A 27,477-nucleotide genomic window follows, 5' to 3' on the forward strand; every position below is an offset into this window, starting at 1 on the left:
AAGCTATTAAATTTTACATATTCTTTCAGATTTTTACTTTTATGCGTAAAATGTGATAAGCACAGTTTTGTAGGCTATGATTTTACTACAGTCCGTAGAGAATACTAAAATCTGAAGCACATTTGATAGTTTGGTTTTAAATATATTTAGAAACTTATTAGTATTCAATGAAAAAGTGATTCATTCTATTCTACAAACACTTCTAGCAAAAAAAAGAATGAAATTTTTATTAATTTTATACATTTTATCCTTAGGAATACCTATATGATCAATGTTACCAAATGTAATAATTTGAAACATTATGAATGTTGTCATTTATATTTTAATTATCAAGTACCATTACTTTCACTACATAATATTTTTAACTTCCTTAAATCCAATTATTATTTCATTAAAGTTTACCTGATTGAACTAGTTTTCTGATAACTATAGTTTAATATGCTTTCCTTCTAGTTTTGCATTTACTAAGTAAATGGGTTTTTTTTTTTTTTTTTTTTTTTTTTTATCAATAAAGTTAATTAAAGGTTTCTTTGTATGACCTAAGTTATTTATGGCGTGCTTTAGAAAGTTATTTAAATAAAATTTTACTTTCTTCGTAACTGATTTGAAATTGTTTAGCTACTCATTTTTTGTCTCTAAACTCTTAATTTCTTTTGGAATACTAAATCCATAAGCACTAGTACTTAATAAAACTGCAACTTGTGAAAAACATGAAAATAAAACAGAGTAAAAAATCACAGTATCCCATTAATCCCCAAAGTTTCCACTCTCAGAAATCCTCTTTTGGTATTTGATTGCCATCAGTGAACAGCCACTAAGAAATTTCCTTTAAAGAGATGAAAATGTAATTGGAAAAAATTGTACAGTTTCATTATAGTGTTTGCTTCTAAGGACTGAAACGATGAAATGAAAAATTGAATTAGGGAAAAAGTGCTTTAAGTTGAATTTGCGTTTGGGCTGATGGATTTTATATTACTTTCTTGTTAGGAAAGCTAAAATAGGCAAAATTAAATGAGAATAAATGGTATATTACATGTAGTGAAGCGTGTATTGCATGTTGCGTACATAAGTTGTGTATTGTGAACTAAATGATATTATATACTGTGTAATCAGCATTAAATAAAATATAAGCTACGTGTTTAATTTTCATTTTACGCGTTTAGAAATAACAAAATTTAATTTTTTATAGCCTAGCTCTCTTAAGGTATTGTTATTACTTTTTTATTAAACAATTCTGATAAACATTGTTATTTAAATCCGACTGTGATGTGCGAATAATGATAAAAAAAATTTCAAAGATCAAGTGCTGTTTGCAAGAAAATGAATCGTGAAAAGTAGCGAGTTTGGGGAAGTAAGCACTGAATGTAAATACTATTTAGTTTAGAATTTCACCGATAGAGAAAGCCACACAATATCAATATTACAGGAAGATTCTTGTATAGCTGAAACTCCTAACTCAAATAGCTATCTTCAGATGTTTTAATACTATTGTATAATGGTATTGACATCTTTACATTGCTATCGTTCTTCACGTATAAAAGGGTTTAGCCAGCTATTTACAAATCCTACGATATGTTTTCCACAGATCAAAAATAGCCATCGACATGACGCTCAAGAATAGTGCTACCGCGCCTAGTCTGCGAACTGGGTGCGTCTGAGACGACAGTCAAAGTAGTATCATAAGCAACGTATTCACACTCGGAAACAAATGCATTACAAATCAGGAAAGTCTAGGGTATTAGGAAAAGGAAGTTATTTAATTTTCATTGTTATTCTGATTCTGTTACGGTACGATATTAGTGTTATTCTGAATCTAGTGTGGTATGAACCTTCTACTAGCGAAAGTTCGAATTAAATTTTCACCAAGAAATTTGTTGTCTTCACCAACAATTTCTGCTTTTATGCAAAATCATTTTTGTGCAAATAATACCCCTTTTTACGCACCCCCGATTTTACTCTAAATTTTTTACATCTTCACAGACCTTTACAGAAAATCTTTGCAGACTTGTATACCATGTTCAATTTGATATTGCATACATGTTTCTTCAGTGAGAGGCCTACCAGTTATTGAATAATTAATGCAGACACTGCAGGTATTCATCCTTCTTCATATTCGCGATACTTCAAGGATCACACTTTAAAGAGTTTTTGAAGTTTATTTCAAAAGCGTAATGTAAATATGAGCGTAATGTAAATATAATATCATACAATCTTTTAATGATTTCCCAAATTCATTTATCAACCAATCTAGTCAAGGAATATTATCCCTTAAAAGAAGTTTATATAATTGAAAACGATAAAATACTCATTAATGGATTAGAAGAGTTCGTGTGAAATTTTAACTTAAGGTTTTTTGAAATACATAATTCCTTTATTTACAAGAATAAGCTGAACCTTAAATAGACCTTAAATTCTTCTTTTTTTTTTTTTTTTTTTTCTTACAAACACAACAACAAACTAAACAAATTAGTCGAAGACTTTTTATTGCATATCTATGTAAAATAAAAAGTTTGTAAAAGAAAATTTTAAATTTTGGCAAGTACTCCTTAAATCTTTATTTTAACTTTCAGTTTGGATATTTCTCCTTTCTATCTTGAAATTATAAATGATTATAACAAACCGCTCCAAGCTGCGTCGTTAGCGTTATGCAAGAATCATACGACATGAATTAAAGCGTAATGGTTTAGAAGCTGTTGATATGGAAATGCTTATAAATCAATACACTTTGTGAGTCGACAGGACTCGAAAGTGAGTAAGGAGATTTTAACGGATTTCAAATCCTATCGAGTCATAATGCGTAAAGATTTAAAAGTTACTAATGGCTTGGTTGCAACTGCATATTTACGGAACTCCATGCCAACATCTAAATCATTACTAAGTTATATACAGAGTATAGGACTTACGAATTTGTAGCTGAAATTTTTTCCGAAATATTTTCCTTAGCAATATTTTTTTTTTTTTTTTTTTTTATTTTCTAGGAGAAATTTCAGCAGCAATGGTCATCAGGTTGGTATGTAGCTTACGAAGCTTGGGCCGAAGATAAAGGGGATTTTACCGAAGAAACTTGTGCAATTAGAATGCTCAACGGTAAATGGACAACTGTCTCATGTAAAAAAGAATTCGGCTTTATTTGCGAGGTAACAAGTGGTAAGTAACTTTAAGTTGATGTATGCCTTCATTTCACATCATTAGCAACTGACGATATTACGTTAAAGAGTTTGATATCGAAAATTGCTTACAAATTTCTTTTTTAATTGTCTTGTTCCCTCTTGCTCATTTCACTCAAAAATATGTATATGAGTCACTAACTACAAAATATATAAGAAAGATAACTACAAATTTAACTACAAACATAACCCATCAACTTCAGTATAACCTATCACTCATACAGACGTTGCAAGTTCTCCAGAGGATCCTATGGGAGGAGTTTAATTTGAAATCACACTAAAAGTATGAGTCTGTGGAAGCAATCTTTTTTTTATAATTGTACAAAGTTATCCATTACTTTTTTTTGCCTGACTTAGTTTTCAAAATTTACCTTTAATTTGTAATAAAATCCGCAAAACCAAGAACCTCACATTATGACAAATTAGATAGTGTTGTTCTGTATTTTCGTCGTCACTGAAAGTTTTTGATTTAAATATTAACTGTTTGCAAAGAAGATGCATAAAAGAAGGCCTGGAAAGCTTTGAGAACTTTGTGTAAAACTCCTAATTAATTAATTGACGGCCAGATTATTTTAATATAAAAATGAGAATTGCAATAAGTTAGAATTTCGAACTGTTACAGAAATTAATTAAGAGAAACAACGTGAAAACTGTTGTTCAGATATGAAAAAAAAAAAAAAAACTTTATTGTTTTTACTTGAGCATTGGCGTAATCATTTGCAGTGTTTCATAATTGCCGGTTCTTTCGTTAAGTATTTCTTAATGAATGTGTTTGTGTATATTTGATATTTTAATGAAAGACTAGTTCATCAGTGATACTCTTTCTCTGGCACTGTAATTAAACTAATCTTGTAATTATTGTTAATACTTTATTTTAAATTCGCTTGTACAGTGGTAATTACTTTACCTTTATATGTAGTATATGAATTTTGCATTCTTTTCTCTTTAATAAATTGTCCGGTTGATTACACATTTTTTTTCCCTGTTCCATTTTTTAAGCCTAATTTATCAAAATTATTTTCGAACATTTAATTTTCCTTTTTTTTATTATTGGTGTCTGCATGGTATATTAACGTTGTTATTTTACTTCATTACTCGTTTCCTCTTGTTGTCGAATCCTTAAATGTAAAAGCGTAATTAAAAAAAATTAATGATTGAAAGTTTATAAACTCAATTTACCTTTTTTCTTTAAATTTCTTGACATTTTTTAAGCTATTGATACTAAGTTTTTTCTCGAGGCCCCTTCTTTTGAGCTATGGAGACACTTGTGTCGAGGTGGGCTGAAGGGAGCCTCCAATTCTTCTTACTACGGCATTTCTGTTTCACTGATTTTTTTTATTTAAATATTAAGCATCAGTTCGATATCTTCGTGATGCGCGTCATGGGAAGGTTATTTTTTTTATGCGAATATTTAATTTTTCATACTTATAAATCTGTGTATAGAAGTTATGAAGCCTTTTAGAATTTTTCGATATTCTTCAGATAAAGGCAATCAGCAGTGCTCTCCCTGGTATTCGAACACCGGACCTCCCGATTGCTACCCAAACGTGCTGTTCAAAAACACCACGAATGCACGCGGAAGAGAGGGCAAAAATACTCTGTGTACTCCTCCTTTTAAAGGGCGACTGGGAATGTTAGAACCCAGTCGTGAAGTCCTGGTAGTGACGAATTATTGTCAACCACCTTTCAGTTCGAGCGACACTTGCAGACTTTTAGAATTTTTCGATGTCCGGAAACTGAAAATCGGAAGGGATTTCATTTAACTTTTCGTATCGCCATTTCAATTGTGAAATTAAAACGTCAAAAACTTCTTCAATTTCGATAAAAATGTATTTTTCTGAAAACTACAATTGATTCCTCAAAATTTGATTTATTAACTTTTTGTTTTCGTTTCTCTTCAAATTCTGATGATACATTCATCTCTAAACCGGAAGTTTTACATTTTTCAAAAATGCATTGAGAAATATCTCTCATTTCCTGTAATGAAAGACACAGTCCCTCTATTAAGCGTGTGGCTTTATAGACATTTATAGTTTTTGACTGCAAGGCTTTATTTACTTTTTCGATTTCTTGCAATATTAAATTCCACGCAGATAACAACATTAAAATTTTAAATTCATTTGTTTCAAAATGCTGTTATTTTCAGTCCATTGCAAAGATCTGTGATTTAATGCCATGTCTTTCAATAATCTTCTGTTATTTGTAGATCTAATTCTTTAACAGAATTTTCTCTTGATGACCATCGTGTATCCGTATGACCTTTTAATGTTGCTTTCAAAACGGACATAAGTGCTTCCCATCTACTCGTTGAAGGTACAAGAAAATTATAAATCCTCTGTGCAGTGCCAAAAATATTAACATACTTAAATTTGTTGAAAAAAGGAAAAAAAGGCAATAAAGAAAATTTCAGATTTTAAATTACGTCCAAAGGGCGTTTTATTTAACATTTTTTATGTTAACTTCATTTATTAAGTATCATGTTCTTTGCACTTAAATCATAAAATTCAGTTCAAGAGCAATATCGCAAAATAATTTTAAATTGACCGTATCTTTAGAATTTCCGATACAGAGTTTCGCTCGCTGGAGATAAAAATGTTTTTCTGTACAATGTTGCCATTGCTCACTCTCAAATCCTTGAGTTTGTCAATCAAAAATTCGTTAAAGTTTTACAAATATGAAATCGATAATAAAGCAAATCCCAAATTTGGCTTCCAGATGCCCAGTAGGATTAAGTCATTCAAAATTAGATGGCTCTAGGTACCTTTGTGTGCTAGCAAGCCGGCATCTATCATCAAACTATCGCTTCAAGAATCGTCATCGTTTCGTCCAAGCCCTTGGTGGCAGTTGTTGGACCGGTTTCTTTCTCTTCGCTGCTGGGAGTTCAAGGGTGAAGGACGGGCTTCGGCCTGTCTCTTCTCGGACTGTCTCTCCACCTACGACCTCGTTTCATGATGCACGTTTAACTTTCCTGAAAGGTCCGATGATATGGATTCTGATTTATAGAAAGCCAACTGTAGTTTTTTATTGAATATATTCATTCTATATGCAGTTGCTGAAAATTCATCCTGGGTGGAATGGTGTTTTTTAAGCAAGAATCATGAACGATCTCATTGTGCAATTTAAGACTCATCCATTGTCTATCGCCACGTGGTGCACTGCTCCAAATTAATTCACTGGTAGAAGCTTCAAAATCAAAAGAAATTTCAAGATGAGTGTACTCCTGGTCTACATATATCTTCGAATCCAGGTTTTTTGTGATTTATAGAAAGTGATGCAAATGGATAGTGCTCTGTAGTGTATCGATACGAGTGGACGCTCTGTATTTATAGTAGGACTATAGTTATGATCTGATTATTTAATTTTCTTGTTTATTTGTGTGAGCTCAGCAATAAAATTTTGATAGGAAAGATAAATAGAGTGAATTGTAGACGAATAACTTGTATTTTCTTCTTCAACTATCACAACGTCTGGGGTAAGTACTTTATTTTGCTATCCTCTGTAGGTCACATATTTTATCCCTATCATTCGGGTTATTGCGGAAACAACGTGATGTACTCTTAATCACTGTTATAATTTCATCGCTGATAGAATTGATATTCAAAATTTGGTTATCACTTATACACCTGAATAATTATATTAAATATTTCTCATAGCCTACAGAAATTAACACATTTTCATTACATAAGAAATTAAAATATATTAGTATTTTTACTACATACAAATATTTTAACTACATATGGTGCCGTGACAAAAGAAATAATTTAAAATCATTTAGTTCAGGTTGAGAATTCAAATAAAATGTGTGACCTATAGTATATTTGCTGCACATATGATTTATATTGTTGAAAATTTATTATAAATGATGGGTAATATACCATGAAAGAGTAATTCTATTTTGGATAATTCAAAAATTCAATTTCATATGTATTGTTATATATATGTGCATATTTAAAGAAAGTTTTAAGATATTTAAATCAAAAGCTGATTTCAATAATTTTAATGGATTGTGGTATGTAATGATAAAATAATGTTCAGAAGTATTAGAATCCAGAAGTGTTAATGATCAATGTACTTATATTGCATCACTAATTTGATATATGCATGGTTAAAGTTACAGGAGATCCTAATTAATTACTAACTAAAAAAATTACCTTAACTTTGCTATCTACTCTTACATGCATGTTTGGTAAATGTATATGTAAATTATCAGAGACAGTGCTAAGTGTTTGTGTAAAATAATGTAGATCTCAATAACATTAAAATAGAAATAGCAGATTGTAAGGTAATGCAACATAAGTAACTATATTTCTTCATCCATGTCAAAGCTTAAAGGTAGATCTAACACTGGTATGACAACTTCCCTAGCTTCTGCTCTGCCCACATTTAGTGGCAACTTATCTGAAAATGTAAATTTCTTTCTTGATCAAATAAATAGTGTTGCTAAATTAGAAAAATGGTCAGATGAAAAGAAAATAATCATTCTGAAAATAAACTGTAGGGATAAAGCTCTAGATTTCCTAATTAATGAATAATTATGATCCAAGAGTGGCTAAGGAAAATAAATTTGAAAATTTAGAAAAATTATTAAAGAATAAATTTGCACGAGTTGAATCCTTTCAGGACATTCTACAGCAATTCTCAAACATTTCTCAAAAGTGTAACCAATCTGTTAGGGAATTAGCTGACGAGATTACTACAACAGCGACAAAATACATAAATGAAGATTCGGTTGAGGATTCTAGTTTACATAAATTAAAAGAGAAAATGAAGCTCACTAAATTTCTTGAGGCCCTCAGAACAGACATTAGGATTGAAGTTAAGAAATTAGGTCCATCTTCCTTTGATAAGGCTGTAGAATTGGCAAGTAATATAGAAAATGCATTGAATGATGAGAAAACATATTTGAACAGTATAAATGTTGAGCAAAATTTAGAGATTAATAATCTTCTCAAAGAAAGACTTGAACAGAATAAAATTATTCAGGAGCTAACAGATAAAGTAAATCAACTTTTTCAAAAGAAGCCTATAAACACATCTTATACAAGAATTAATCACAATGCTTCTACATCTCAAAATTCTAGCAACTTTAATAGTGTATCTTGTCATATATGTAGCAAAAGACACTTAACAACAGATTGTTGGTATTTTCCTAGGCAAGACCAGCATAATTTTAGAAACAACACATTCAGGGGACACAGACAATTTCGAAACACTTGGCGGAGGAACTATCATCCTTATAGAAATAATAGTCAATACAAAAAAGGTCAGAATAAGCATTTAAACTAGCTAAGGATTCTTGCCAGATATATTATAGGTTTAGGGCTGCCCTGCTCCGAGAACTTAATCCCACTTCAGGTCCACTCTCCCTTTGGGCACGTCGTGGAGGTTCAACCTCCACTATTACCCTCCAGAAGAGCAGCGCACCACCTGGGGACAGGCCCCAGGCAGCACCGGTCGTCTAATGCTCCTACCAGTCACTTGGGCGAGCCCGTCACAGCGGGACATTACCCAGCGACCCCGGGGAAGACCCCCGGGTTACTAGTATCACGCCGCGCTAGGACGTGCCAGACTCCGGGGCCGGCAATAAGTGACCTTTCCCAGAGCCTTCAGAACCACCAAGTTCATAAATTTTATACCCCCGTGGCTGAGACTGCCTAGGTACAGATCCTAGCAGTAGCTTCGCAGAATTCTCTACGTCGACCCCCGGGGGGGGTAAAACATGCCAGATATATTACAACAAAAATTTTAGACCCCTTGCAGGAATCCGCAGAGACTGGGGTTATAAAGAACACCTGTATAGACATCATAATCCAAAAAAGATCCAAAGTAACAGCAATAATGTCCAACACAAGTTTGCAAAAAATAAAAGATGTAATAATAGAAACTCAACCAAATTGTTGATGTCTTGTAACTCAGAAAATTCTAATTATCTGCCAATAATCAAACTTAAAATTGGTTCTCAGACTTATGAAGCTCTTCTTGATACTGGTGCAAATTTATCTTTAGTCCAACCAGATGTTATTGAGGAAATTAAACAATTCACTAAAGTTGAATTTGTTTCTCGGATGGTAAGAATAAAAACTATTGAAGATTCATGCATTCCTTACATGTCTGCAGTTAATTTAAAATTCAAAATTCAAAGTAAATGGTTCACTAATTTATTTTATGTCACCCAAAACAATTGGAATTCTACTTATCAGATAATCCTAGGTTATGACTTCATTCAAAGTAACAAAATTTTGTTAGATTCCATAAATAAGAAACTCATAGTAGATAATACTCATTTGGACTTTGAAGAAAATTATCCCAATAAAAAATTAAGCAACTCAGTTAATGTAAGAAGAAAAAATTGTAATTTAAACTCATTAAGAATGGTTTCTAATATAACTGTCCAGCCAGGTCAATCTCAAATAATTTCTTTAGCTGTTCCTGAAGCTTTAAAACAATTTAAAGAAATTTTGCTTTCTCCAAAGCCATCACAAAATAAGTTCCATATCAATGAATCTTTACATATAGTTGATTGTCACAACCACATTCAAACTATTGTTGAAAACAACACCAATGAGAAATTAATTTTTAGGAAGAATTCTGTTATTGGAACTGCTGTGCCATTTCACTATGAGGATATTGTTAGTCCCAAAAATCATGAGACTTTACAAATCAACACACTAAATCTGCAAGAAGTAATTAAACTTAGAAAAGAGGAATTAAATGTATCAGACTTTAAACTAGATCATTTAAATGAACAAGCAAAAAATGAAATGATAGAACTGCTAATGAATAACTATGCTGTGTTTTCAAAATCATATAATACTTTAGGATCCACTGATAAAGTTGTACCAGAATTTAAACTTCTTCACAATTTCCCAATTCAAACTAGACCTTACCCTATTCCTAAAATTGCAAAACAGTATGCTCAACAAGAAATTGCAAAATTATTAGAAGCAGGCATAATAGAACCCTCTTCTTCAAGTTATAGTTTTCCTGTAATATTTGTTAGGAAAAAGAATTTACCTGGTGAAGATAAAAATGCACCAAAATTTCGTATGGTTGTAGATTATCGTCTATTAAACTGTATCACAGAATCATACAAAATTTGTTTACCAAAAATTTCAGAGATTTTGCATAACATTGCTGGTAGGAAATTGTATTGTGTACTGAATTTGAAGTCAGCCTTTTTCCAGACCAATTTGCAGGACTCTGATAAAGAAAAGTTGGCATTTTGCACCGAACTGGGTAATTTTCATCCTTGTAGACTTCCCTTTGGAGCTCGCAATAGCACTTCTTATTTCCATACATTAATTTCAAAATGTTTAAATGACATTAAAGGTAGTAATGTTCAATTTTTTCTAGACGACATTATTATTGCAGCTGATAGTATGAGTGAGTTAAAAGTAATTCTTCAAAAAGTGTTTGACAGATTAAAATCATTTAATTTAACTCTAGATCCAGCTAAAGTGCAGCTCTGTAAATCTGAAATAACTTATTTGGGTTTCAATATTTCACAAGCAGGTTTTTCTCCTTCTGAAGAAAATATTTCAAAGGTTACAAGATTTCCTATTCCAAAGGATGTAAAACAAGTTCAGGCTTTTCTTGGCATGATGAACTATTTTAGACATTTAATCCATAATTTTGCTGAGATCACTCAGCCAATAGTACACTTAACTAAAAGACATGTTCCCTTTGTTTGGAATCAAGATTGCCAAGATGCTTTTGATAAATTACAATCAATAATGTTGGACAAACCAACTATAAGGAACATTGATGATAATCATGAGATATTTTTGATCACTGATGCTTCTAAAGTAGCTATGTGTGGTATTCTGTTACAAAAGATTGATGATAAATTCTTTCCTGTAGAATTTTATTCGAAACTTCTCACTCCTGCTGAGTCTAGATACCCATCGATCAGGCGTGACCTTTATGCTATTTTTTCTTCTGTCAAGCATTTTTATGAACATTTATATGGCAAAAAATTTACTATTTTAACTGATGCTAGACCACTCACTTTTCATATGCAGCTGGATAAGCAGCCTGACATTGTTGCCAGATGGTTGTTGTATTTACAAGATTTTTATTATTCTCTAAAACTTATACCTGGTTTTTCCAATCCTGCACATTTTCTTTCTAGAGTTCCTGAAGCATCTCATAGTGTAAACAATATCAACTTATTTCATTCAGATAATACTCAGTTAAGCATCCAAAATATAGTTAATCACCAAAGAAATGACAAAAATATTAAGGATATCTTAAGCCAAATTAACAATATTAAAGCTGATATTTGTGGAAAATATTTTATTGATAAAAAAAATGGTGTAGTAAGGATAAAATTAAGACCTAGAGCGCATCATTTAAAGACAAGGCATTTAGAAAATAAAATTCTACTTCCAAATTCTTTAGTAAAACCTTGTTTAGAGATTGCTCATGCTCCGCATTTTGGTACTAGTAAAACTTATGAATTCATTAAGAAAAAGTATTTCTGGAAGGGCATGTTTTTAGATACAAAAAACTTTTGTGAAAAATGTCAACAGTGTTTGGAGAATAAACCAAGGTCATGTAAAACAATTACAAGCAATATAAAAAAATCTGATTTAGCACCTGGAGAAATGTTAGCAATTGACATTGTGGGTAAATTGCCCAGATCACATGATGGCAAATTTTTCATTCTAACTATTATTGATCATTATTCAAGATATTTAGAAGCTATTCCTCTGGCAAATATTACATCTGCTACAATAATAAGGTGTATGAATCTTTATTTTTCAAAATTTGGTATTCTAAAAGTAATTTTATCTGATAATGCTTCAAATTTTTGTTCAGCTGAATTTGAAAAATTTCTAAAAGATCTCAATATTGAACACCGAAAAAGCTCCATTTATTATCCACAGTCTAATGGAATCATAGAAAGAGTTCATCGAACTATGAAAGAAAGCATAGCTTCTTTATCCAATAAGGTAATCGAATGGTCAGATAGATTAGCTTTTTTCAAACTATATTACAACAATTCTAAACACATAGTGACAGGTTTTACTCCCGCACAGTTATTTTTTGGGCGAGAACTCAATACACCTCTAGATACAAATAATGAACCGGCAACGGTAGATAATCCTTCACACTACTTGTTACGTCAGAGAGAACACATTAAAGCAACTAGAGAATTAGTGAAACAAACGAAGAAAAATATTTTCAGTCTCAAAATAAAGTTGTTAAAGGCAGAGAACTATCAAAATTTAATATTGGAAATGAGGTATTTTTAAGGGCTTTACAACCACCTCATGCTTTTCAGCCAAAATTCAATGGACCTTTCAAAATAATAAAAATTTTTCGAGATAAAAACTACTTAATTCAAAACATCGAAGACCACAAAACTAAAAACGTTCATTCTAGCAAATTATTTAAAAGAGTTGATCCAAGGTTCAATTTGATTAATTAAGAACATTTATTTCATCGAGCTTGTTTTTCTTGTTCACTAAGTTAGAAAAAATAAATAAATAGAAGACATACACACATTTGTAAGTGTTAGGAATTTAGTGGATTTATTTCCAACAAAAAAAATTTTTTTTTGAGATTTCATGATTAGTTTGGGTGTCGGTTGGCCACCTTCACTCATACGTTTGGTTGGCTGCAGGCTGGTCCGGGTTGACTAATGTCATGAAATTTACAAAAAAAAAAAAAAAAAAAAAAGTGTGCAGTACACTTAGTGATCATTACAAGTAACGAGCTAGACATGAAAATTGTGCTACTAAAACAAGCTTGAGTAGTAAAATATATATACATATATAACAATAATAAAAAGAGGAAGAAGAAAATTAATGTGTTCAAAAAAATGAAATTGTAGAGTAATTGGTCTAGATGAATTTAGTAATTTCAAGGGCAAATTGATGTCATCCAGAAGAATTTATAGAATCTGTATAATTAGAAACTTGTCAAAAAAGTGATCATTAATGCAGAGTTGTGTTTATCAGTGAAAATGTATGAATGTAAAAATAGGTATTAGCTTACAATATCCATTTACAAAGAGAAAATTGTAACTTGACTACAGATTATAATGAAAGTGTATGCTGTAACTATATGAGTAACTTGTATGATATGTATTAGTTATTAATTTTTGATTGTACTTCATATGTGTAGCACTTATCCCAGACAGTGAAATTATAAAATAATTTTTGACTATTTTTCATTTGATTTAACTATTATACCAAATCATACTTCTAATGAGTGTTGTGCGTCAGTAAATTTATCGTGCAATGAACTGTGTTTCGGTGAAATTTATCATGCAGTATTCAGCGTCAGTGAAGTGCATTTATCATGCAGTGTTCATGCGGTGATCTATGCTTTTTCTTTGGCCGGAGGGAATGTGCTAGCAAGCCGGCATCTATCATCAAACTATCGCTTCAAGAATCGTCATCGTTTCGTCCAAGCCCTTGGTGGCAGTTGTTGGACCGGTTTCTTTCTCTTCGCTGCTGGGAGTTCAAGGGTGAAGGACGGGCTTCGGACTGTCTCTCCACCTATGACCTCGTTTCATGATGCACGTTTAACTTTCCTGAAAAGTCCGATGATATGGATTCTGATTTATAGAAAGCCAACTGTAGTTTTTTATTGAATATATTCATTCTATATGCAGTTGCTGAAAATTCATCCTGGGTGGAATGATGTTTTTTAAGCAAGAATCATGAACGATCTCATTGTGCAATTTAAGACTCATCCATTGTCTATCGCCACGTGGTGCACTGCTCGAAATTAATTCACTGGTAGAAGCTTCAAAATCAAAAGAAATTTCAAGATGAGTGTACTCCTGGTCTACATATATCTTCGAATCCAGGTTTTTTGTGATTTATAGAAAGTGATGCAAATGGATAGTGCTCTGTAGTGTATCGATACGAGTGGACGCTCTGTATTTATAGTAGGACTATAGTTATGATCTGATTATTTAATTTTCTTGTTTATTTGTGTGAGCTCAGCAATAAAATTTTGATAGGAAAGATAAATAGAGTGAATTGTAGACGAATAACTTGTATTTTCTTCTTCAACTATCACAACGTCTGGGGTAAGTACTTTATTTTGCTATCCTCTGTAGGTCACATATTTTATCCCTATCATTCGGGTTATTGCGGAAACAACGTGATGTACTCTTAATCACTGTTATAATTTCATCGCTGATAGAATTGATATTCAAAATTTGGTTATCACTTATACACCTGAATAATTATATTAAATATTTCTCATAGCCTACAGAAATTAACACATTTTCATTACATAAGAAATTAAAATATATAAGTATTTTTACTACATACAAATATTTTCACTACACTTTGTTTTATCACAATGCGAGAAACATACATACATTTACGCAAGTTCTTCATTATTTTATTTCTTCAAATACAATACAGGGCGATAATATTTGGTGGCAACAGTTTGAAAAGTGAAACGGACATTCAGAGTGATTCGACGCAAAATAGCAAAACGAAAACTATAGACCCTCAGGGACACAGCCTTTTTGGACTAAAAGGAAAAGAAAAAAAGCCCAATAACTAACTCACCCTTGTTTACTCTTCGGATGTTTTTCCAGAAAGCGTTTATAAACTGAAAAACTTAGCAGTTATGTCGCCGTCTATGTTCAGTTAGTGGACTTTGGCAAGTTTGTTGTGACTAAGTGAAGAGCTTAAATCAAACTTAAAGCTACTTTCAATAAAAAAATTTCATGTTAAAAAATATTATATACACTACTGTGAAAGCTCATATTTTTTAGAATAAATAAAATGCTATTAGTTTTTATTTATTTTTTTTTAGTTGGATTATTTGTAACACAAAATTCTTTTAATATTCACTATTGTATACCGAAATTAAAAGTTAAAAATCATAAGTTTTAAAAATAAATTTCTGAATTTTTGATCGAATAGCTAATTTAACCCCCCTTCTATTTGTTCACCTGAGGCAAGTGCCTCACCTGCCTCACCCTCTTCCCGGCCCTGTTTGAATCACATGATTACATTGTACCTGAACGCAGATCATGTTGTAGAAAAATTCATAAAACCAGTAGTTGACAGAAATAGGTGTAATTTTCATGATGCACGATTTTATTTATTATTAGAAGGATAAATATCGCGTTTCTATCACAGTGAAAGCGAAATATACTTAAAATCCTAAAGATATCTCCCCTCTCCTCTCCCCCCCCCAACCATGAAGAAATTTAGCAATGAATTTATGACGGCTGTAGGTTTGCAGTCCAATAAGAAATGAAAATTACGGGAAAGACGAAGTGAATGTTATTCTTTAAACATTTAAATTAATATTGTTGCGAAATGCCCAGCTGCGCTGAGAGAGCTTCCTTGCAAAGTGGGATAAGAGTTGTCAGATTTGGCGTAAAATCGACCATTTGGAGACAAAACTGGCGATGTGCCATAGAAGAACGAGAACATTCTAAAACACATTTTTAGCGTTTTTTTTCGCGAATATTCTCTAAGGTAGGTTAAAGCTATATGTACCCTGCCTGTCCTTGGTAATAGTACTGTAGAGACATTAGGTTAATTTCGAAGCCAGAGAGATGAAAAATTAGCAACGCCTTCGCCGGGAATCGAACCACGATCCTCTGGAGTACCGGACCAATGTGCAGATCACTACACCACGAAGGCACGCTAGGAAGGCGGGACAAATACCTTATATACTCTCCCTTTTAAAGGGCGACTGGGGTTTTTAGGGGACCCAGTCGCCAAATCCTGGGTGAGGAGAATCATCATTCAACACCCTTTTTAGTTCGGGCGCCACTGTAGAGACATTAGGTATTTTTTGGAAGCAGGCAAGATGAAAAATGAGCAAGCTCCTTCGCAGGGAATCGAACCACGGACCTCTAGAATACCGGCCCAGTGTGCAAACCACTGCACCACGAAGGCACGCTAGGAAGGCGGGAGAAATACCTTATAGTACCTTGAGTTCAGAGATTCAATAACTGCTATTATAAAACTGCAACCGAATTTACTGCTGAAATTATTAAAAAAATAAAAATAAGAGGCAGATTATGTATCTAATACGATAGAAGAAGCGCTTTCTAAATTTGGACATGACATATGACATGTTGAATGCAGCATGGCAAGTAGTAAGGAAAATTTCTTACATCCTGAAGAAATATTCTTTTATGAAATTCAGACATAGAGTGGTGTTAAATCAAAATGCAAACTCACTTTGATTTAAAGTCAGTGCGCATTGATATTAAAAAAAAAAAAAATTATAAGCACTTTTATACTGAAAAATTTCTGCTCTTTTGAAATTCTCCAATGCTATAGTTTTCTTCATATACAAATTTCAAGGTTTGAATTTGAAAAGACAACAGAATGATCAGAAAAAATAGAATCTGAATTACTGTATTTGAAGCCCTGATTTTTTTTTTTTTTTTTTTTTTTTTTGAGAGCATCTCATTAAAATCCACAAATAGCGGAATCATGGTGAAAAGTTTCGCCAAATGTGCGTCTTTGGTGCATAAAAAAATAATTGTTATTCGACATAGTGCCATTAAAGCACATTTGGATTTTGGCCTTGTGCCTTAAATCCGCTACTATCAAATTTTTTACAAAAAAGCCAAATAAGAGCGTTATTTAGCTTCCGCTTAATTCATTTCGGTATTAAATTTACAATAATGCTATTAAAAGTAAATTTATTTTAAATGCTATTAATTTTTAATAGCATTTAAATAATGCTATTAAAAATAATTATACTGCAGACAATTTAATCAGAGATTGTTGAAACTGCTCTGTATATTGATTAGGCTATGATTAGAAGCCCAAAGTTTTATGTTTAAAATGGGGTCTCATACCTTGTAAATCCATCAAAAAAACGAAAAAGATTTTATGACTTAATTTTATTCTGTATTGTATTCTGAACACATTAAAAAAAACCGCATTAAAAAATTCGCAATAGAACCAAAAATATAGCTAAAACAAGTTGACACACTTTACTGATAAGGCAATGTTTACATTGGAGGAGGGCGTGGCCGATGCAGCTGTTTACTACTTTCGCATCTGTTCTATTCAGCTTTATCTGTGAAAAGCGTTATCTTTGCTATGCGAAATGCTAGATAACGAGCCACACAACCATATTATTCTTTTCCCCAACTCGCTGGAAGGAAGAAAATTCCTCAACTCTGCTTTATTTTGATCGTGAAATAATTTGAATGCTAGAAACGTGCTGATATCTTTGATCAGTATATGCATGTGCTCAGCGATATATTTGATTTTTTGACTGCTTTTTTTGTATTATTATCTTTAACTTTTTTAATTATTTAAATCCTTTTGAGATGGGTAAAGAGTATAATCGATCTGTCGGCTATAGAAGCAAAAAACGCCGATATCATGGCCATAAGAAAAGTGATTCTGTTGTGAATGAAGGCAAGTCAGCATCTGCTAAAAAGCTGAAATTAGAGACTTCTAATCATGTGAATGATGCAGATAATCACAGTAATTTGCAAGGATATCGATTTATCGATGCTGGAATTTTATTTGCAGCTCTTGCAACATCATTGTGCTGCAAAATATGCCATTCAGAAGTAAGTTTTACTGAAGAATCAATTCGTGGTAGCTCATCAGTGTTTTCTATAAACTGTTTGAAGTGCAATTATGTGCAAAAATAAACAGTTGCCCTATGCAAGGATATAAGAACAGTGTGCCTGAAATTAACATTAGGTTAGTTTATGGTATGAGGTGTATAGGCCAAGGATTAGCCAGCTTGAAAACATTTTGTGGTGTTATGAATATGTTACCACCAATTGCACAAAAGAGCTTCGATGTTATCACCAAAAAAATAAAAAAAGCCACCCACACTGTTGCCATGCGGGTCAATGAAAACTGTTGCTGAAGAAGAAAGAGTAATTAGCGGTGCTAATGATATAAGTGTGAGTGGAGATGGTACATGGAAGACTCGTGGGCATACATCTAAAATTGGATTATGCAGTGTGATTGGTTTGGAAAGTGGGAAAGTAATTGATGTGGAAATACTCTCTTCGTTTTGCAAAGCATGTGAAATCTCTGCAGCATCAAATCATGATTGCAAAAAGAATCATGCTGGAAGTTCGGGTTCCATGGAGGTTATAGGTATGAAAAGAATTTTCTTACGTTCCGAAGAAACTAGGAATGTGCGATATGTCAAATATCTCGGTGATGGGGATATCAAAACCTTCATTGAAATAACGAAACTGTGCCCATATGGTAAAATTCCAGTGGAAAAACTTGAATGTGTAGGTCATGTGCAGAAGTGAATGGGTACTCGTTTGAGAAAACTGAAACAACAGTTACGTGGCATAAAGCTGAATGATGGAAAGACTCTTAGTGGAAAAGGTCGTTTGACGTATAGCATAATTGATAAACTTACTGTTTATTATGGGAATGCTATTCGCTCAAATACCCATTCGCTACAGAGCATGAGAGAAGCTGTATGGGCTACATATTGCCATATGTCTTCTACTGATGAAGAGCCCATGCGTATGTTTTGCCCACAAGGGGAAAACTCGTGGTGCAAATATAACAAACATGTGGCCTGTTCTGATTCAAATGAAGAGAGTTTCCATCATCAACCTACTGTACCTGTAGAAGTGATGAAAAAAATTAAAACTGTGTATGCAGATTTATCTGCACCAAGTTTACTCAAACGGTGTCTCAGCGGCAAGACTCAAAATCAAAATGAGAGTTTCAACTCGATTGTTTGGAAATTTTGTCCAAAAACTTCTGGTTGTGGAAAGACAGTCGCAGAAGTTGCAGTTTTTGAAGCTGTCAAAGCATTTAATGATGGATATAGAGGTCGCATGAATACATTAAACGAATTGGGCATAAATCCTGGTACTCTTGCATTTACTGCTGCAAATTTAGCCGACATAGAAAGAGTTCGAACTGCTGAAATTCGCAATGATTTCCGATCATTAGAGGCTCGCAGAAAAAATCGCTTGGAACTATTAAAAAAAAATGAACAATTATTATCAGTAGAAGGTGTTTACTATCAAGCTGGTAATTTTTAGTCATGTAAGTTTATTTTAATTTCTTTTTCATAATTATAACTTTAGTGTTTTGAGAAAATGCATCTTAATTTTCATGACGATCCGTAAGATTAAAAAAAAATATTGCATGTATAAGTCCAATTTTTTTTTCCTGTGTATATATAATTATATTGTCTATATAATGAATTATTATCATTTATATATTTACACATTTAGGTTATTTTTAATGAGTGATTAAATATAAATTTATATTTTTCTTTCTTCTTGAAATTTCCATGATTTTTAAACTATTCATGTAAAAATAATTTTTGTATTGTTAATTCATTCTATTTTGAATTAACTTTTGGGATCATTTTAAAGCAAGTCATGAGCCAATACTCATATTCTAAATTTAGTTATCTTATGGATCGTGAGGTAAGCTGACATGGAAAGTTCAAATTGCTGAAATTCGTGCTGATTTCCAAACATTAAGGGCTTCCATGAAAAAATACTTAGAACAATTAAGAAAAAATTAACAATTATTACTAGGAGAAGGTGTTTCCTATCAATCTGGCAAATTTTAGGGATGTAAGTTTATTTTTATTTTATTTTTTCCATAACTTAACTTTAAGCTGCGTTTTCTCAAAACACTAATTTTCATGACGATCCGTAAGATTAAAAAAAATTATTGCACGTATAAGCTCAATTTTTTTCCTGTATATATATAGTTATATAATCTATAGAAGAAATTAATATCATTTAGCTATTTACACATTTAGGTTATTTTTAATGAGTAAATAACTATAAATTTATGATATTTCTCTTTTTTCTTCAAATCTGCATAATTTATAAAATATTCATGTTAAAATAATTTTTGTATTGTTAATTCATTCTATAGAATGTAGTTTTGGGATCATTTTAAAGCAAGTTGTAAGCCAATACCTATATTCTAAATTTAGTTATCTTACGGATCGTAAAGTAACATAATTTTTTTTAAGTTATATTAAATGTATTATATTATTTTTTGTAATTAAATGAAGGGGATTATTTTATGATTTTCTTAGAATTGAAACATATCTTAAATGGCATTTAAATTTTTGTGTAATTTGAAAAAGTATTTAAAATCTTATGATCAGTCGAGACAGACACAATTTCAGCATGCATCACGACTCTTTATAAGGTATGAGACCCCTTAAAATACTGCTGCGTGCGTACGGGTTCGTAATAGATTGAATGCACAAGTCGAAAAAAAAGGTTATAAAATTTATTCCTATCACAAGAAATAAAACAAAATGCTGAAATATTTCATGCGAGATATTCGCACAATATCTTACAGTAGTTATATTTTGAACTACTAAAACGTTAAATAATACGCTATCCAAACAAAAAGAAAGTTAATCCGATCTCCGTTATTGATGCAGGGAATTCGAATCCCTGCGATCAATAACAGCACTAAGTAAACAACTGAACTGAGATGTTTTCCTCCGCCTTTTTAAAGCTTTTTAATCGTGCGCGAGAACATTCTGGTAATTTTCGTTTTCCCGATTTTTCTGGATAGCAAAAGAGTACAATTACGAGATATCTATTTATTAAATGTTAAATGAGTGTGCTCCTATATTTTTACTTACTTCTGCATTTCTCTTAAAACTCGTCGCGCATCATAAAAACAACATTGCACGGTGAAATGAAATAATTTAATTACAATTCTACCAAAAATAGAAAAATAAATACAAAAACCGTAACAATATTATTCTTATTTTTAAAAATCACGCCAGTATGTACTTATAATAGCTAATGTCAAATGAAAAATTTACTTAAAACTTCAAACAAAATACTTTAACCGGAAAGTATTTAAAAAAGTATTAATAAATAAACGAAAAATTAAGAAAGTTCTGTCTTTTTGTAAATTATCACTGCTGTGTATTATTTAATTCATTTGAAATTATTATAATTATGGAATTCTTTTTTATTTAATTTGGTAATCCGTATCTTAATTAAATTATACGTACATAAAAAGAGATACGTATGCTGTAAATGTTACTTTCTTTCTTCAGATAATTCATTGCAAGGACCATAATTAATAAGCTTCTTTTCAAATTGTCATATAAAACTTCTGTAATAGGAAAGGCTAACTAAATAATATAATTAATTCACCATTTATGCGCTTTAGCAACAAAAACGTAGATTTATGTAATGGAACTGGTATGTATACATTTGATAAAATACTCGCAAAGAAATTATGTGAGCACATTGTATATGCGAAAAATTCCCTTAAAAAATGCTACGATGACAGTTGTTGTTTTTGTGATTCAATATACTAAAATAAATTAGCGTAAGTAGAAACAGCTAACCATTTTATTCCATAAAAATCCTTTAATAGTATTTATTACGGTTCCACAAAGCCTGTTTAAATAATATATCATGAACATCACAGAATGATCGTAATAAATTCGTTATCTATTTAAATATATTGCACAAAATTACTTCAGACTATTTACATGCACATTATTTCAAATTAACGAATAGGAACTGTTTTAATGATGTCGAATATTTATTATCTATCTATGTAACCTCTCTCAGGTAACTTAAATGCATGGTATTTTTATATCTTATTTAAAAATGCACTTGAAAATTACTAAATGGGGATCAATTAATTTTTCTTCATAAGATTCTTTCTCGCAAGTTTATTAATTTTCATCGATTTAAAAAATTTTTTAAATGAAAGAAGCTATGTAGTTAATTAAATAGTTGCTTTTTAAAATTCTAGTTTGGGAATGAATTAAAATCCTCTAGTAGGATTTTAGGGTTATATATTAATATCTTATTATTTTGCGTATATTATTACTTCTACTCATTCCCATCAATTCGCAAATGAGTTAATGTTCAGAATTTGTGAGTTTAAGAGAATGCCCTTGGTAGCTACCACTGACTGGTCATTCTGCTGGAGTTTTTTCTCTTGAATTACTTATTTTTAAGGCTTTTGCTTCGTCAGCCGCCATTATTTCGCGAAATATTGAGAGTCGAATTTTATTATCTGAGCTGAAATCTTGTTCTAAGCTTCCCGAAGCTTTATATTTTATGTTATTGCAGAGCGTTTGGAATAGTCAGGTTGATGTGTGCTCAAGTTTATTTTAAATCTTCATCTGAGCTCTTATATATTAGTTTATGTTCGCTTTGAATGTACAACACGACGAGTTGTCTGTTTTTATGTTTATTATGGTCATACGAGTTGACATTTAAATTTATGTAGTTCAGCACAATGGCACCCAGAGTGCATATTAAATTATCCCTACGGATTGTGAGAGCTTTAATTGAGCTCCTGCAGAGTTGCAAGTGGAATAAATTCCGACAAACCCGATGGCAGGATTCAAACATATGGTAGATGCAATGCGAGCATTGATGAAAACAACCGTCAGATTTGATAAGGAGTAAGTTTTGGTAGGCGCTTGATATTGAATTTTGTGAAAGATAGAGCATCACTTTCTTCTGCATCCAGTTGGAGAATAACGCAGTGTAAAGAAAGTAGCGTCTGCTCAAATAGGGAAGGCCCTGAGCTGTTTCAAAAGGAACCGATAAATGTCAGTTAGGTGAACCAAGCCCTGAGAAGTACAATTTTAATATTCTTAAGACTATTCATATTAAAGAATTTCACACAATAAAGTATAAGGCTAGGAAAGTATCACTTGTTATGGCAAATTTGACATCGTTTATGCTATGGAAAGCTGAAATCGTAAAGTTATTCTGTGAACGGAAGTTAGGTATCGAAGTAATACAGTTGATAACGCCGAGACTTCTATCGCAAGTAGGTAGATAGGTAGGTAGGTAGGCGACGGAGGACGGAGACGTCTGATGTATAATCTAGGTAAAGAGGCATGTGTTCCGCATCCTCCCAGTATTCTGCCGCAGACGCACGGCTTCGTTGAACTACGGAATCCAGTACGTTGGAAGGATTGTTCGAGTTTGCAGTTGTTCGAGTGGCAAAAATCTTATGTGGCCGGAAATAGGTGTGTAGGTAGTTATGATGATACATTCGGCTGTATACACGGTAAAAGATTTGACGAGAGAGGTAACGCAGCGGAAAAAATATACTATTCAAAGGTGGGATAGGTGGCTGGATCAAGATGGTGATTACCAAGCGGGTATGAAAATTTATATAGTAAAAGAAAGCGGATGTTCGAAAAAATCGTATCGTTTAAATTAGAAAGGGGTTCTGGAGCTAAGAGAGATTATCCAGTGTCTGAAAGGAGGTTAGAAACAATGTTAAAAAGAAGTAGAGCTCTTCTAACTTAATGCTGAGTATTTTCTTCAAGGTTTTATCATCTTCATTAAAACAAGAAGGATGGTGCTCGATAAATTTCTCTTAGCGCAATAAACAAAAATCCTATATTATACAAATTCTCTCTCTCTCTCCCCCTCAAATACAAACAAATGATTTTTTGTTGACTTTATAGTTATTTATAACGATCTTTAGAATACTGGAGCATTAGAAACGCAATATTAGAAATGCAGCAACATATCAGGTAACCAGGAATGTTCTTGCGGTTCTCGTCATAATTAAAAACAACTCACGAAACCCTTTAACATCCCTTTTATTCTTCGAAATAATGACCATTAGCTTCAGTTACATGTTCTCAACGAGGCACAAGCTTATAAATACCCTTTCTGAAAAAATATTTTTTTTCTGGATTCCAATAATTGTGATACAGTTTTTGTGACATCATCGCGTTTTCGGAACTGCTATGTTATCCATGGCCATAAACAGGTAATATTCAGATGGACGATGTCCGAGGAATAGGGTGGTTGAGGCAGAACTTCTCAATCCAGTGTTCAGCATTACCTTCTTTTAATGAATGCCCGGTTTAGCGGCCAGTGAGACCGAAGCAGAAGTTGACCAATTTCCTCTTCCGGTTATCATACATATTCCATGTTTCGTCACATGTCAAGTTTTGATTCAGGAACGACGCTTTATAATGGCGCGGCAACAAAGACAAGCAGATGTTCAACCGTTTGAGCTTGTTCCCGGACAGGGCATGAACATCCCACTTGCTTAGTTTCCATGCCATCCCCTTTGGTTTTCTACTGTAGCTGGACTTTGTCGAGGGTGGATGGACTACCAGTACGAGGCTTAATCACTTTCGAGCAGTCCGTTCACTCACTGATGTCTCTTAATTAACGAAGCATATTGTTTTAACGGCCTCTGCAGCTAAGTTTCCTAATTTGTACTCGTAAAAGCAAAACAGGCCGCAAAATCTATTTTTTCCAAAGGCATTTTGTTTTAAGATTGCGCTTCGTACAACACCAACAGTGAAACTTGCGATGCACTGAACATCGCAAGTTTATGTATGGTGTCATCAGAATCAATTTGACCGCACTAACAAGCCAAAAGTAACTACTCTCTAAACCCGCACGAAATTTCTTGGTTACCTAGTATTCCCATCTTGAACTCTGAAGGAATTCCTTCAGAGTGTCGAGCACGTCACAACTGCAGTCTCTGAATGGATTTCGCTGTCCTTCATTGTGAGTACTGTTACTTATTTTGAAAATTTCGAGTGTCCTTCTAGTCGAGCAAGAATATTAATCATTATTTCTGTTTTATAATTATTATATGAGCTTTGTTTCTCAAAATTGGACTTTTTGGCTTATATGACAATTCTACAGGTAAGCATGTTAAGTGTTGTTATGACACACGTTTTGAGATAATTCCAGAACTTGAGAGGTTCAGTTTTCTAGTCCCGGAAAGGAATCTGAACATTTTTCTCGTCTCCTGCTTCAAAGTAACCTAATGACTCTACAAGTGGCACCCGAACTAAAAGGTGGGGGATGATAATTCGTCAGTATCAGGATTTAGCGAATGGATTCCCTAATTCTCACTCATTCTTTAAAATGGGGAGTATGTAAGGTATTTTCTCCTTCCTTTGCGCATGCCTTCGTGGTGTAATTGGAAGATTACTCGACGCATATTCGAGAGGTCTAGGGATAGAATCCCGAAGAGAGAACTGCACATTTTTCACGTGTCCTGCTTCAAAATAACGTAATAACACTACAACTCGTTCTGTTGGCCATTTCAAATTCTTCAGGTTATCATAACTGATGAGCAAGGAGCAGCTACTAAAAAGAGATACAATGGATGATTCTCATCCACTTCCTCTGAGCAATTGCTTCGTAGCAAAATGCAAGTCAAAGAACTCCGCTGTCATGAAATGACGCATACCGTTTGAAATTCATATGGGGACGCAGAACGCTTTTATCTCTCCTGCTTACAGCTCCCTGTATCACCTCAGAGCGCCATTTGGTAATACATATTCCATTACAAAATCTCGACTTCGAACCCTTCTACGTGCCTTTACATTTTTGCTAGATAGTTTTGAATTATTCTGCATATTTTTCTCCGAAAATATGTGTATTTGAACACTTATTCAGTCCATTTTATTTTAATCTGACCTTTAATGATTTGAAGTGATTAACTACCTTACTTGCAGGCTTACTTTATCTGAAAAAATATGTAAGGTGATAAGGTGTTACGTTTCCGAGAAATACATACTTTCTAATAAGGATATTTTACTAGATGTATATATATAGAATTCCACTTCATGGAATTTTCTTCATAGAGTAAGACTTAAGTTCGGTAATGTCTATGTGAACATATATACTAAATCTAAATGAACAATTAACTGTATTTTAATGAGAATTTTCGAATACATATGAAGCAGGATGAAAACAGAAACATGAATAAATATTTTCAGATGATTTGCTTCGCTAAATAAAAGATGGACGTATTTTCATTCTTACGGAACGTCTTACTCACACGTCTTTCCTTCATGTCACCAAGGCATCGTCTCATCTTCGGCTTCGATGGCGTGGAGCATCCTACATATATAATTAGATCGTATTCTAAAAGAGTATATCTGAACTCCAATGTAGGGCATACATAGCTTTAGAAATTAATTTTAAGACTGAGACTCCCCTGGAAAATGTTTCCTGACAACTTTTAATTTTTGCGAAATTAAAAAAAAAAATTTAAATAGTTGAAAAGAAAGCTTCGGCATCGTTAAAAAGCGTTTTAATTGTATTTTAAGGTAGAAATTATATTTTTGCAGAGAAAAGATGTAAATTTTGGTGGTTTTGCCACGAAAGAACAGTTTGGTTATGTCCAGGAATTAAATAGCAGAATTTAGCACTATAATTAAATTCTTGGATTTTAAGTTTAGTTAGATAAGAGAACCAAATAAAATAAAAAGCAAGGTAATCAATATGTTTAATAACTGGACATTCATTAACCCAAAAATATTTGAAATTGATCAGCTTTGAAAAAGTTGCATAACAGAGCTCTTGCAGCTTTGATGATATACGACTGACTACCTTGCATAAAAAACTCCACTGATGCACGAAAGTATCAAGGAATCCGCTACGAAGAAGTTTATAAAAATTTACGGTGATGGGTCAAGAATTTTAAAGAAAGTTGGGGTAGTGTTTGATGTATACGAAGATAATGATAATAATGACCATATTCCAGCAAAAGGATGTATCGTGTATATACGACTACCTTGCGTAAAAATAGTAGGTGTTTCAAAGTAAAAGACACTGTTAAAATGTAATAGATATAACATGCCAGTACTAAAACTTTTCATGTGAAACGTTAAAAGATTAAATGTTGGAGGGTGCTTTTCTGTTCTCCACATACATCTTTTCCGCAGTCTGTTTGTAGTAAGCATTTTCAGGCAGTATAAATATATGACTTATTTTACCACTTTAAACGATTACATCAATGTTATGTGCAGAGAGATTTGCTGAATTTTCTGCACGAGTTACGTTCCTATGACTCCTACAGAACAGTTCTGCGGAACTGGAGTTCCCGATATATGTGATGGTCATATATTTATTCATTCGTCGATATGTATAACATAATTTTCTCTTAAAAATACACCCTTAATTAAGCTACCTAGGTTGCTGTCAATTTGTCTTGAGAGTCCCAAACACAAATTTAATGCAACAGAATACAATTAAACTACACGTTTATTTATAGCACAGATTGTAGATAGCAACTAAAATTATAGCAATTTAAACATCATTACTTTACGAATCTGGAAATGCAACAGATTCTAAATATGTGTGAAGCAAACAGTAAATAAAATACCAATTAAATCGGCTCCTGAAATGTAAGCACGATCTCTAAGCGCAGTTATGAGCAAAAGGCAAAAAGTACTCACCGAAACCAGCAGTTGTTATAAACAGGCGAAACACAGAACAGCATTGATTAAAACCCATCTAATTTACATTTCTGGTGGAGTTGAAAAAAGAAAGTAGAAGTAAAGGACAGATTTAGCATAGAAATTACATTTGATTAAAATAAAGTTT

At 32.5% G+C, this 27,477-nt stretch overlaps 1 protein-coding gene across 2 annotated transcripts in view; it reads left to right on the plus strand.

Annotated features, from left to right (window-relative positions):
* Window positions 1-27,477, plus strand: part of LOC118192538 (macrophage mannose receptor 1-like) — a 63,688-nt gene that overhangs the window by 24,512 nt on the left and 11,699 nt on the right. For both annotated transcript variants that reach the window (XM_035363534.2, XM_035363535.2), the window contains one exon: window positions 2,979-3,147. In XM_035363534.2, coding sequence (XP_035219425.1) covers window positions 2,979-3,147 — 169 coding nt within the window. The remainder of the gene's footprint in view (window positions 1-2,978; window positions 3,148-27,477) is intronic.

This window comes from Stegodyphus dumicola, chromosome 6 (assembly GCF_044657685.1).
Source record: "Stegodyphus dumicola isolate Sdum_Otavi_A_Nest chromosome 6, ASM4465768v1".
Lineage (NCBI taxonomy): Eukaryota > Metazoa > Arthropoda > Arachnida > Araneae > Eresidae > Stegodyphus > Stegodyphus dumicola.